This window comes from Cavia porcellus, unplaced genomic scaffold, assembly GCF_034190915.1.
Source record: "Cavia porcellus strain 051 isolate PalLab524CR breed Dunkin Hartley unplaced genomic scaffold, mCavPor4.1 scaffold_5, whole genome shotgun sequence".
NCBI classification, from domain to species: Eukaryota; Metazoa; Chordata; class Mammalia; order Rodentia; family Caviidae; genus Cavia; species Cavia porcellus.
The window spans coordinates 36,255,351-36,269,385 of record NW_026947488.1 but is presented as its reverse complement, the minus strand read 5'-3'; the positions used below and the strand labels follow the sequence as shown (position 1 = coordinate 36,269,385).

Below are 14,035 nucleotides of genomic sequence, written 5' to 3'. Positions count from 1 at the left end.
TGAGAGACAGAGGGTTCAACACCAACAGGAAGAGCCAGGCATGGTGGTGCACACCTATAACCCCAGCACTCAGAAAGCTGAGGCAAGAGGATTTCTGGAGTACAAGGCCAGCCTGGGCTACATAGTGAACTCAAGGCAAGCTTGGGCTGCATAGTGAGACCTTGCCTCAAAAATCAAAACACCAAGACAAGTGGAAGGAAGGGGAACTTGTCCAGGGAAGAAATGGGCCCTGGCTCTGTGGGTGCATCTCTGGATGGCTGGCGGGAGTCTGAGCAGGTCCCTGTGGCACCCTGGGTGTGGGTGCCACTTGCCTGCTGGGAACGGGGACCCAGGTGAGCCAGGCTTTGGCCTCAAATAACAAACAACTAAGACATGAAGTGAGTTTACTGTGTCTCATTTCGTGGCCTTCTGTGTTTTCTTCAGCACATAGTGGGATGTTTGGAACATTCTTTAGAAAGCAGTAAGTAGGAAGGCAACTTGATGAGGATAAGCTACAGAGCTGTCAAGGAGACAGTGATGGGCTCAGTGCTTTGCTGTGGACAGAGCTCTTCTGTGCCAGCTGATCACCATGTTGTCCCTCTACTGAATGGACCAGGGCGGGGACTAGACAGTGACAGACCAAGCACGGGCAGTGTTGTCCAGTCTGCTAAACCTGGCGCAGTCAGAGGGAACATGTGTGTGTGGCAGTTTGCTCGTGGCTCAGGTGTCCATGCAGTCAGCGTCCTCTGTGTCCTTGGTGTGGCTGACCAGCTGCTGTGCTAGGTATCCAGCAAGGCCACATCAGTGGGTCCCTCCTGGGTGGTAACTGATATGCTGGACGTACAGGTGTGTGTTCACACACGTAAATGCTTTTCTTTCTCTGTTTTTAAATCAGCTGTCGAAATTGGAGAAGCAGCAGCAGAGGAAAGAGAAGATCAGAGCCAAGGGGCCCTCGGAATCCAGCAAGGAGCGCACTGCCCCCCGGAAGGAAGACTGCAGCGCCAGCAGTGGGGCGGAGGGTGATGTATCCTCCGAGCGGGAGCCATAGCCACGGTGCTCAGGCCGAAGGTGGGGGTCCGGGGAGGGGAACGGGCTGGCTGCCCTTGGAGGCAAGAGGCCATTGGCTGGGCCCTGGTATCCATCCGTCAAGGATGGAGCGGTCACAGGCCGGCTGCCTGTGTGAGGGATATGGTGAAAGGGTGAACGAAGAACTAGAGACAGATTTAGTGATGCGTCAAGGGGGCCAAGAGGGCAGAGCCTTTGGATGGGCAAAGCCTAAGACTCTCCCCTGACCCCTATTATATCAGCCAGTGCGCAGGAGGGGTGGCCAGTGATTCTGGAAACAGCAGTGGTGAGTACTGTGGGCTGTTGTGAAACACCAAGCATTCTTGCAAGGATGAGACAGGGCCAACAGGGGAACTGTAGTTTCTCCAGGTGACACTTTTTACCACTGCTTTAAAGACCTTCGTCGTTCTCAGCAGGTCTTATTTCACCCTGTGAGCACTGCAGTGTCACTCACATTGGGCTTCAGCCATGAGCAGGAGAAAGTGGCGGATTTCCTCATTGCACTCTGATTCCCAGGGCAGGACAAGGACAGTGTTGGACACCCTTGGAATCAGTTTATAATCCATGGCCCCTGACACTATTGTCACTGCCTTCCTCCTGCATGGCATGGCCACTGTACTCCTGAAATGATGCCTTGTTCTTCCTCCCTTCCATGCCCAGGCCGTTCTGGGGTTTGCTGTAACAGTGAGCCCCACTCCCTGCACCCAGTTGGACCCAGCAGTCCCTGGGCAGGGCTGAAGGGTGGCTGGCCACTGAGGGAGTCCCCAGGGGAAGTCACGGTGGGAGTAGAGGGGAAAGGCAGATAAAAGATGTACAGGAGATGGCATTGTTTCAGCTCAGTGACTACTTAGGTGCAGGGGTGGGGGTGGGAGGAGGATAGCATGGTTGGGGACAGAGAGGACACATGCCAAGTGGGGGATGCTGGTGGTACCCGTCTGAGTCATGGTATGTTGAGGTGGCCACTGGCAGCCAAGGCAGCGTTACTGGTGAGTGGAGTCCAGGTTGAGAGCTGAGGAGTGAGGTCTTAGGCACTCTGAAGCCTTTAGCTCATAGACATCAGGTTCAAACCAGGGCAGAAAGCTGGTGTGATGACACAGGCCTATAATCTCAACACTTGGGAGACTGGGATGGGAGGATCATTGTAAGTTTGAGACCAGCCTAGGCTACAAAGTGAGCCCAATGTCAGCCTGAACCGCATAACAAAATCCTATAAAAGACACCAAAACCAAAATAACAGCAACAAAAAACCAGGGCAGAGCCAGGCTCATCCTGGAGGTACTGGCCTGAGAGAGGAGGGTGCCAGCAAGGAGCCTCCCCACTTTGTGCCTTCTTTGAGGGAGTGGGGCTGCGTGTGTGTGGTGGGACTTCCGAGGTGCACATGGCAGATACTGCGGCCAGTGAGTCACAGTCATGATGGTGCCCACTCAGGACATGGGAGCTCAACCCTAACAGTTTTGGTGCTGCCTAATGAGTAGGCCCTCCCATCTCTGAGAACTGTGCTTCTCACAATATGACCTCAGGGAGGTGACAGCTCTGTGTGACCATGCTCTCTTATCACACACTGAGGAGGCTGATGCGCAGGTCTGGGAAGTCGTGTGCTGACCTCATGGTGGGGTCACAGCCACGAGTCTAGCTTTTCCTCAGCCTTGATGCTCAGTCCTGAGGTTGTTCATTTGTGTTCATGGGCTGAAATCGCAGGTGTGGGTTAGGGTTAGGGAGACCCATCAGGAGGTGGCATTTGGTGTCCAAACAGTGTTGCATATTCACAAAGGCATGGTAACTTACAGAGTAGTGTTTAGTCCCAGCCCTTCCAAAACCTCACAGAGACTGTGCCTGTCAGCAGTTGGTTTTGTCACCATCTACTGGGGAATCCTTAATGCAGAGAGGGATGTGGCACCCAGGGACCAAGCATGAGGAGCTGGAGTGGCTCTCGGGCTTGCTAAGGGAGCTGAGCAGCCACACAGGTTCAAGGAGGCCTGATCCCCACCCTGTGGTCTCTGTGTGAGGTTGGCCAGGTGACAGGGTTTCTGTGTCCTTGGTGTTTCTTCCCTTTATGCCACCAAAGCTCCCAGTCCTCAGCAGTGCTGCTGTGACAGGTGCGATGCCAGGGTGCAGCACCGAGAGGCAGTACCTTCTCCAGCAGTCACTGATGCAGAGCCAGGGCAGGATGGTGGCAGGGTGTGAAGGGGCCTGTGAGCCCCCTGGTGACCTCTGAAACACCTTTGTCAGCTCCGGTGCCCCCTCCTCCCAGATCCAGCCGAGGACCCTAACAGGGTGGATGCAGGATGCCTGGTGCTCCAGCCGCAGGTCTACATTGTTTGTCTCCCCTTCTGATGAAGTGTGTCACCCAGATGCTCAGCTAGCCATGAGAGCTGAGCAAGGTGGTGACAGCCAGGAGGTGACGTTGGTATTGGCTGTGCTTGGTGGGAACATAGCTGCCCATTCCAGAGAGGACACAGCGCTTTTCTTGAAAGACAGAAAGAGCTCCTGGGGCCTGGCAGGCCTAGGGCAACAACTTTGCATTTGCAGGGTATGAGAGGCCTGAAGAGGCAGAAGAACACAGAATGAGAAACCACCCTATCTGGGACCTGTTTGTCTTTGAAAATGAGTCAGAAACCACCACGGCTCAGAGGCCATCCGGATAATCATCATCTTCTGATCATGTTGTAAGCGCCCCTTCTTTATCCAGTGGACACAAGCTAGAGTTAGCTGTGGTTTCAGCCTCTGCCTCAGTGCCTCTGGCTCCTCCCTTTGTGGGGGCTCAGGATTCCCTAAGAGCTGCAGCCCGATGCTTGCTGCCCTCGCCTTGTGCCAAGCGCGAGGTCCTGCTTTGGCTGCAGGTCCAGGGCTGCCACCTCTGAGTGTTTACTTAGCTGCTGGAACTGAGGACCAGCACCTGCCCTCTCTGTTCTCAAACATCAGCACATTCAGAACCAAGCAAGGGGCATGTTTGGGGAGCTGCCACCTGCCTGCTTTTTCAACTTGACCTTAAATAGCAAGACACGTTGTGTAATATCCCAGACAGCTGAGTGGGTAGGAGTATTGTAGGCTGTCAGGTAGGGCTGGGCCCTTGAGAGTCAATGCAAAGACAAAAACTCATGACAAATGTGGCAGCTACTGGAGGCTGAGCTGCAAGATAAACATGAAGGGGTCAGGCCTAAGATAAGTGGTAGCGCTTGGTCTAATAAAGCCTCGATAGACATCAGTCACCTGGTGGGGGGCGGTGACTGAGACCCCTGGCCTTCTGTCTTCCTGAAACATTCTTTGTTCTTTCCATGTTCACTTCCTCAGGAACTGCTTCCCGCTGGACAGTTTACTTAAGTGACTATCCTTGTAGTCTTACTGGTTGATCATAGTTTTGTCCCCCTTATATCTGCCTCGTGATTTTGCTCTGTAAAATTTCCCCTGGGAAATGGGGTCCTGGGTGACCCACTTTTCAGGTCCCCTTCTGACTGTCCTGGAGAGAAGCTGTCTTTCCCTCAACAGTTTCTCCTGTTCTTAGAATTCATTCTTGATGTGGGGAATGTGAACTTAGTGCATCAGAGAGCTGGCGGGTTGGAAGCTGTATTTCCCTTATGTCATGTGGAGGTCCCAGATCATTCCTGTATCAGATCACTCCCCTAGAGCAGACCAGCTGCGTGTGCATGCATGTGCATGTGTACATGTGTGTGCATGTTCTGTTGAAAGGGCCCAGTCACTGCCCCCAGCCCGTGTGGGTCGGGCTGGTCCCGTGTGGCCATTCAGACAACTTTCCCACACCTGCCTGCTGGTCCTGAGTGTTGTAACCCTAGCCAGGCCTCTAAGGTGGTGGTGAAATACAAATATTTTTGTATTTCAGCTGAGAACAGTTGTTTCTCAGGCCTTGTCTGGAGTTTGTTAAACACACCTTGAACTTGTCCGAGTCCACCCTGGAGTCATGGTGCACCCCCGACACCATGCTGGCAGCCCCTTCCCCTCCCATTCTGGGGAAGCGGGGTCTCTAGAGTCACTTCCCAGTCATTGAGACTTACTGTCACCACCATCTTACATGGTTATTTTCAAGATGAATTAAGGTTAAGAAAAAGTAAAGACATGGTTTGGCCTTCATTTGTCCCCTGTCCTGGTTCCCTACTGTGCCATGCTGCCCAGAGACCTTCTTTCTGTGTTTCTTGCAGTACATAGTTGAGGAAATTTTTATATTTTGTCTTTGTTTTTGAAGAATAATTTCATTGGTATTGAATTCTAAGCTGTTTTTTCCCTTCAATACTTAAATATGCTATTCTTCATTTATTCTATTTTATTTTAAATACGTTTTGGTTTCTAACTGTGCCTAACTTTACAAATTTATAGGGCACAATGTGACCTGCAGGCAGTGTGGAGTGATCACATCTAGGTCATTGTGTATCTATCACCTCAGGCAGGTGTTATTTTATTTTTTTGTGTGTGCTGGAAACATTCAAAATCCTCTTTACTAGTGAAATATTCAGTCAGGTGTTTTGTTTTGTTCAGGATCTTGCGAGGTCATTCAGGCTGCCCTTAAACTTACCAGATAGCCGAGGCTGACTCTGAACTCACAGCAGTCCTCCTGCCTCAGCCTCCGAGTGGTGGGATTTCAGGCATGCGCCTACGCCCAGCAGTGCAGTCAGTGAGTAGCGTCCTCCTGTGCTGTACAACCTGGGTAGCCATCCCTCCTGCCCAGCTGTACCTGTGCAGCTCTCACTACTCTATATCCTTCTTAGGCTCTGGGAATGCCATTCAGTTCTCTGCTTCTTTGAGATCATTCTGAGCTTCCCCGTACAGTATTAAGTGAGAATATTTGGTATTTGTCTTTCCCTGCCTGGCTCATTTCTCTTAACAGAATGCCCTTTAGTTCCATCCACGTCACTGCAGATGAAAGGATTTCATTCTTTTTGTGGCAGAATAATATTCTGATGTGTTGATATGCCACATTTTTTATTCATCTGCTGCTTGCACAGCTTAGCTATTGGGAATAACTAGAGATAATCCTGGCTATCAGGGAGGCGAGCTTGAGAATTTCAGGGCAACATAGTGAGATCCTGTAACAACAGCAACAGAAACTAGAACTACAAACTTCCTACAACAAAAAGCAAAGAGAGAAGTATGAGGAAAAAAAAAGAAATGTGAGAGAGAGAGCGGCAGGCAGGCATGGAGGCAGAGGCAGAGAGGGAAAAGAATGGAAGAAGGAAAGGAGGAAGGAAGGAAGGCTGTCCAGTAATTGCAAGGCAGCTGGAAAAGGTGCCATAAGATGAGTAGTGATGGCCAAGAAGAACTCTCCAAACTTGACAGATACCAAACAAAACACAAACCCAGGAAGCTCGGTGCATACCCAGGCGTATCCCATCCAGACTGCAGGAAATTTTAAATAAAGCCAGGCCGTGTGTACACGGCTTGGGTTCTGCCACCTTCCTAGGCAGGTGATCTTGGTCCTCAGTTTCCTCCTCTGTGAAGCAGAGTGCTTGCCTCTGGTCCCCTCAGCTTGCCTTGGGTTTGTGGACTGCTCGAGTATCCACAGCTTGAGAGGTGGCAGTGGTGGTGGTGGCACTGTGGTGGTGCCGTGGTGGCACCATGAATGCCTTGTCTCCAAGGTCTGGCCTGGCCTCTAGGCCTGGATCTGATCAGGATTCCCTGGGGCTCCTGGAACCTTTCTTCTCTGAACTGCAGAGGTTGGAATACACCTGAAAATTGAAGGGGCCAGGCCCACCAATGAGATTGTACACAAGGGCCCTAGAAAGCTTTGGAGATGTTTCTCATTCCCCAGTGGATTCAGTGTGCTTGACTTGGTTTGTTCCATATGGTTGTAGTTTACAGATTCAAAACAGAACAGAACAGAGCCGAACCTACTACTGAGTAAAATCCAAAACCCAAAAGGCACAATTCGTCCCATTCAAAGACATACTGTATTAAGCTGGGTATGATGGCACACACCTGTAATCCTGGCAGTTGGGAGGCTGAGGCAGGAGAGTCATTGTGAGTGCAAGATCAGCCTGGGCAGCCAGTCATGGTAGCTCATGCCTGTAATCCTAGCATTTGGGAGGCTGAGGCAGGAGGGTCATTGTGAGTTCAAGATCAGCCTGGGCAGCCAGTCATGGTGGCTCATGCCTGTAATCCTGGCAGTTGGGAGGCGGAGGCAGGAGGGTCATTGTGAGTTCAAGATCAGCCTGGGCAGCCAGTCATGGTGGCTCATGCCTGTAATCCTGGCAGTTGGGAGGCTGAGGCAGAAGGGTGTTGCAAGTTTGAGACCAGCCTGGGCTACAAAGTGAGCTCAAGGCCAGCCTGAGCCAGGTAGTGAGATACTGTATCAAAAAGACAAAAACAAAAACAAAGACATCCTGCAGGAGTGTCTTCAGGGGCAGCTGGTGTGTGTGGAGAGTGTGACTTTTTCGTATTCTTTTACTTAGACTCTGGAAGCAAACACAAAGAAAATCGGTACATTGCAAGTAATTTCTTCCCAATAGTAGAGACAGCTCCAGAGATGACAGTTTTGTTGCCTGTCGGATGTTCCCTGGTATTGATCTAACATTGCGATTTTATTCCAGCAATGTCTCTGTCACTGAATATATATGTATAATATCCGTGTGTGCATGGTCTCAGCCTGTTGTGTCTTCCTTCGAAGTGGCTTTATCATCTTCTTTTCTCATTGATGAGTTACATCAATCTGATTCACTGTGTATTTGTATGAAATTCATACTTGACATTTTGAAAATAGTACTTTTGACATGAAAAAGAAGCCAGGGTCAAGGGGCAGGGAAGAGAGAGCCCACGTTTCCCACGGAGGACCAAGGCGAGCGTCACGGGGCTTCCCCATGGCTGTGCAAAGCAGAGGAGGGCGGTTCGCTTTAGGAAAACGGTCCCATTACCGGCGTCCAGCCAGTGAGTGAGCAATGCTGTGGCAGGTGTCTCTGCTGCAGCCTGGTTTTGGGCATCAGTTTTCTCTTGGCCCTCTGGTTTGGGAAGTTCGTATTGAGCTGTCTCCAGGCCTACCCATTTTCCCTCCAGCTTTGTGCAGTGCATTGATACTGATTAGCCCGTCAAAGACACTGCACGTTTCTTTCACAATGTTTTTTATTTTTGTTATTTTCTTTTGACTTTTTTCCTGGAGGTTTCTATTTCTCTACTTACATTACCCTCCTGTTCTTGCATATTGTTTACTTTTTTCACTAAAACTCTTAACATATTAACCATAATTATTGTAAATTCCTGTCTGGTAGTTTCAACATCTGTGTCGGAGATCTGAGTTTTTTTCTGATGACAGATTTCAGATTACTGAGATCTTTAAATCTATAAATTATCTAGCTATCTGTCCATTCACCCATCCATCCATCCGTGTCTGTCCATCCATCCACCCATCCCCATCTGTCTGTCCATCTGTGCATCCATCCACTCATCTACCCATCTGTGCATGCATCTTCTGTCTGTTTGCCTGTCTACCTACCTTCCTGCCCATTCTCTTTCCCTTACCTGGAGAGGGCTCCTCTTCCCGAGCCTTGAGTGTGTATCACGCTGTCCTTTTGTTAAGCATGAGGTCAAGCTGCTTCCTCAGTGGTCCGGAGAAGGCATATTGTGTCTGTACCAGCAGTGGCACTGGCTTTTCTCTACAGGCGTACTTGGCTTCACCTCTTGTGCCTTATTTATCAGAAAATACATTGGCGGGTCGCTGGCCACCAGTGGCGATCCTTTTACTGCGGTATAGAGCTAAGCTCACAAGGTGACTCACAGTGTGCCTCTGACAGTGGCCACCAGCTTTATGTGGGCATTTAAATGTCAGTTAACTAAAGTTAAATAAAACATAAAGTGAATAGTATCACATTTCTGCCTTTGGCTAGTGGCTGCCTTACTGGGCCGCCCTGGTGCAGAAGAATTCTGTTGCCGCAGGAAGTCCTGTTGGACAGAGGGAGCATGTTACGATTGAGACAGTACCTGAACCACTCTCAATTGTGTAAGACTGACATAGCCAAGTACATACAAATATTCAAGATGGAGAGATAAGCAGCAAAGTCCAACCATAAATAAAACCCAGTTGCCATCTGGCTTTTTCCTTCTGCTCTCGGTAACATCTGTTTCCTCTCTGCTTCTTTTCTGGCTACATCATGTCAATCTTTGCATTCTTACCTAGGGGCTCAAATCACTCTTCCTGTTCCTTGCAGTCACATGAGGGCCACGGGCATGTGTGCTGGAGGGTGGCATCTGCCCAGGGCCCAGCGTGGGGCTCAGGTCAGAGTGGGTCCCTCCTGACGGCATGGGCACCCCAGCTTTCCACAGGGTAGTCTCATTCTCCCAGCCCCTGACAAGATTCCTGCCTGGGACTTGGAATGGCCCGAGCTGGGCTCTTGGGCCTGGTGTGCTGTGTGTCTGGAGTTGTGTGCCTGCAGCACGAAGCAGGGTTGCTGAAGTTGATGTGTTTGAGTCTCAGTGTTGACGTGGGCTGTGAGGGCTCCCTTGTTTCTGGTCCCAGGCTGCCCTACCGCAGCAGTCTCTGAAGCTTGCAGGCAGGGAAAGAGCATCCCTGAGGCAGCTGGAGGAAGCCAGTGGGCCCTGGTGTCTTTCCTGGGCCGCAAGGCTGTGGTGTGGGCAGTGTGTCAGGCCTGGGCCCTAAGCATCTGAGGTGAAGTCATCTTCCCTGCAGCTCCCAGGCTGGCACAGTACCCCCACTCAGAGTTCCAGATTTCAAGCCTCAGCAGTCCACCCTTTGCAGAGAATCCTGTGTTCAGCAGCTTGAGCCAGACCTCTGCTTGGGGCCTCTCCTCTGGCCAGCACCCCAACATCCAAGAGCAGGGTGAGATGGAGGCAGAGAACAGCAGCACCAGCCTGGGTTGTGAAGGCTGCGCTTGCGGCTGGCACAGCGCCCAGTGCCCGAGATGCCCCGTGCAGCGGGAACATCATCGTTCATGACACCGGCATTGGCCCAGTTTGCGGCCTGGCCCTTGGGCACCCACAGCAGCGTGGCAGATTCTCACTCAGGAGGGGGCCTCATCCCTGTACCGAGTCTGTCTTCCCCGTGGGCTGCCTTAAACTTTGGGAATCCCTGGGCCACAACCTCTCAAGATCCTATTCTGTGTTTATTTAGCAAGGAGTTGGGGGTCCTAAACCATCCTTTTCATATGGAATTACTTTTGAAAGCCATTTCTAAATTATAGAATCTATAGAAAATTTCAGAAATGCAAAAATACTAAGAGAAGAAAATAAACACGATTGGCTGTCCATTGTTCTACGTAATCATTGTTAACACAATGCTTTTGTAACATTTTGTCTAAGCAGATAGCTTTGTGTCTTTTCATCGAATTTTCCATAGTTTAGAACATACTGTACACGTGTCACCTTGTTTTTTCATTTAACAGAATATCATGAATATTTTTACAAGTAATTCATTCTTCTAAACTTTATAATTTCCATCTGTACATCAGACATTTGAAACATAAATTCATTATCCCAAAGCATAAAGAATATAGAATGTTGTAGAATATATAATGGAAGTAAATGTAAAAGATACATTCAACAAGGATTGCAAAGCTCATCTTACATTCAGAAACAAAGATTTTTTAAAATTTATTTTTCATTTACTTATTAACTGTGTGTATCTTTTTGAGACAGAGTCTCACTTTGTAGCCCAGGCTGGTTTTGAATTTGCAGTGATTTTCCTGCCTCAGCCTCTTGAGTGCTGGGATTATAGGCATGTGCCACCCACCCAGCCAAAATTTTGATTTTAATCTGTGCCACCAAGATAAGTTCCCCAAGCCCAATGTGGGACAAAAATTCAGAGTTTGGTTTGTTGGTATTGTGGGTGGGCAGAGGTATTAATAGGTCCCAGGCTCTTAGGTTTGAGCCAGTATCTCCTGTACACCACCAGGGCCCAGCAGGATGTTTCCAGAGAACTGGAAGTCATTTGTCCCAGCCATGGCATTGCCTGCTGTCCACCCACAAGTGTGTCAGGTGTCTCTTGGGAAGTTGATCAAGGCAGCGGAGGGATGCTCTGGAGGGTGAGATGGGGGAGAGGTCAGTCCCTAAATGGTTGCAGGGACCAGGCGTGGCTCCACCTGGCCTTACCTGCGTGGGCGTGGGACCTTGATACCACTCTGGAAGCCACAGCCAGCATTGTGTATCAGGAGTGGTGTCCCCGAGGGAGCCCCACTGTCCTCAGAATCTTTGGCTCTGACTAAACAAAGTCTGTCCGGGCGGGGGGCAGATACAAGGGACAGAACTGCTGGGTTGAACCTTGGGGTTTAGTGTGACTCCTTGAGTGACAGTCACCAACATCACACATGTGGTACTATCAGCTGGTTTTTGTTGTAACCTCCAAATTACAAAGAGAAACAAGAGACCCTTGCACATTTTAACCAGGAAGCAGCCATTCTCGGAGCAGATTAAAAATTACCCCAGGAACTAGCTTCTAGTTTAGTGTCTGTGCCTGTACTTTCCTTAGTGCCCCTGTAACAGGCTTTGGAAATGAAGCTGAAAGGTTTTATCCCGTACATCTTTGTCATCTAACTTTTAGCATCAAGTTGATACAGCATTTATTGTTTTAATGTCTATAAGATCTGTACTGTTGTTACTTCTTTGATTTTTCGTATTAACAATTTGCATTTTCTCTTTTTCTTGGTAAGTCTGGCAAGAGAGTTATTAATTTTATTGATCTTTTCCTTTCTCTTCCCCCTTTCTGTTTGAAATTTTATTGTTTTCTGCTTCTATATTTATTCTCTGCCTCCTGCTTAATTGGAGATTTGGCTTTTATTCTTTCAGCCTTTAAAGCTTTTTTCTAATATAAATACAAAATACTATGAATTGCCGCAAATACTGCCTTAAATAAATACTAAAAATTGTAAAAGGTTGTGTTTTCATTTACTTCAAAATGTTTTCTGATTTGCCTCTGATGCAGTTCTCTGCGATGCAAAGGTCATATAGAAATATGTTCAAATACTTTGCTTTTTGTCTTTTTGAACCCTAAGTAACGGTGGAGTGAATTGGAGACTCTGTAGCACGCAGGTATTGGGGTTACACATGGCAGCGAGCAGATTTTGCATAATAAAGTGAAATGTGGTCAGCTGGCATTGTCGTCTGAGCACAATTTTAAAATCTTCAACTGACTTTAAAAGCTGATACCCTACATGACAAGGATCTGATAATCTGGGATAGGAAGATTTTGGAAAGCTTCTTAGAAATGTCTCCTTGTTGCTTCTAGAGCATTGCCACTGGGCAGAACTGGATTCCGAAAAACTCAAGAAGTCGAGCGCCTACACTGCTTTAAGGACTGGGAACTGGAACACAGAGCTTAGAACCTGAGAGCCCGAGGAGCCCTGTGGAAGCACCAAAGGACCCCGCACTTCCCACAGCTGCCGTGGCTGGAGGTTAATCCAGGGTGGGATGTGTGGAGGGGGCTCCCCTGGCTCCCACTGATGGCCTCCCTGGCTTGCAGTGTGTCTTGGTGTGACTTCAGAACAAGCCAGCCCACCATTGCCTGTCATCGCGTCCCCTGTGGTGTGCTCTGCGTGTCCAAGGTGGCCTCCAACACACCCTCGCTGCCCACATCCCTCCCATATGGTGCAGCCAGGGCCCTGGCAGGCACGAGGAGAGCAGTCCTCAGCATTCCTGTGTCACGCGAGACCTTTGTTTGCATCTTGTAAATTTTCTCTTTTTTCTAAAAATAAATAATAAAACCCTAAATCTCATAAACCACTCTATCACCCAACAAATCCCGCTGAGCATTATCAGCAGTTTTGAGGTGCCCCCTTTGCTCCACACATAGCTGTTCAGAGGACTGTCATGCAGGAGGCTGGCTACGCGTGGCCTGCAGGCCTTTGGGTGCGAACCTGTCTGTAGCAATTCATGTCTCCCCCCCCTTACTTGGAAATGGGGCCACAGAAAGTGGGGGTGCTGCTGGGCGGAGAATCCAACTTCAGAATGGCTCAACCATGTTTCCTGAGACCAAGTGCAGCCGCCACACCTCCTCCTGAAGACAAAGAACAGCACCTGTTGCGCTGCACATGCGCCCTTCTCCCCGTACCTGTGCCACTGTGCATGGTGTGGAGGAGGACAGGGTACTGCTGTGGTTCTCAGGTTACTGTTCACCTGCTGGCAGCACATCAAGAGCGGGCATTTTTGATATATTAAGATATCTGCAGAGTTGTCCTCTCTCGAAATGTTTGCCTAACTACACAGGAGGCGTCTCTGGCATGTCAGTAATGCTGGCGCTGTCTACCCATGGCCTTTATAATAACTCAAGTCCCTCTAGGCTGACCCAGTAATGTGCTTCCCATGAAACATATTAGAAAGCGTGAGAAAAATCTCAAATGACATCCCCAAGGTACACTCAAATACTTGACATAGCTGAGTGTGGTGGCACATGTCTCTAATCCTAGTCCTTTGGGAGGCTGGGGCAACTCAGCAACTTAGACGCTGTCCCTAAATGAATGAATGAATAGATAAATACACAGGACTGGGGTGTAACTCAGTGTAAAGGTCTTGGATTCAAATTCCAACTGCCCTTCTAGAGAAAACAAGTACTTGGAACATGATGTTGGAAGATTTTCCAGATTGCCTTGTTCGAAGCCAGTGCCGTAGTTCAGTGTAACTGATCGTAGTTTGAATCTCCTGGTTAGAAAGCGTTGCATCGCAGTGCAGATCTGGTCAGCTCCCCAGCCCCGGGGTGCCTGGGCCTCAGGAAGTTCTCCTGTGTAAGTTACCTAAATAACTTACATTCCATAGAGTGAATTCAAACTTGCTTTCAAGTTACCTAAACCTTTTTGGAAGCCACAGCGTTGGGACTTGCTGAGCAGATCTGCCCTACATTTTCCTGCCGCCACTTTTTAGCACCACCAGTTACGCTTGCTGGGCAGCTGCAGCCTATTCCTGCCGTCTGGAGTGATGGGGTTGCATAGCAATGAGTACTGTGCTGGACGCTTGCCTGGTGCAGGGAGACCTGCATCTCATTGCCCACAGCCCTGTGCCTAGATCCCATTTTAAAGAGATGCAAACCAAACTCAGTGTGGATAGCAGTCCG

The 14,035-nt window shown here is 49.3% G+C and overlaps 1 protein-coding gene across 4 annotated transcripts in view; it reads left to right on the top strand.

Moving 5' to 3' along the window:
* Nucleotides 1-12,699, top strand: part of Dtd1 (D-aminoacyl-tRNA deacylase 1) — a 92,209-nt gene extending 79,510 nt beyond the window's left edge. For 2 of the 4 annotated variants that reach the window (XM_063248634.1, XM_063248636.1), the window contains 3 exons: nucleotides 875-998; nucleotides 3,574-3,710; nucleotides 12,218-12,699. In XM_063248634.1, the coding sequence (XP_063104704.1) occupies nucleotides 875-998; nucleotides 3,574-3,689 (240 nt within the window). In that variant the 3' untranslated portion in view covers nucleotides 3,690-3,710; nucleotides 12,218-12,699. Of the gene's footprint in view, nucleotides 1-874; nucleotides 1,048-3,573; nucleotides 3,711-12,217 lie in introns of all 4 variants that reach the window. The other 2 variants (XM_063248635.1, XM_003476492.5) reach the window with 2 other exon arrangements.
* The last annotated feature ends 1,336 nt before the right edge of the window (nucleotides 12,700-14,035 follow it).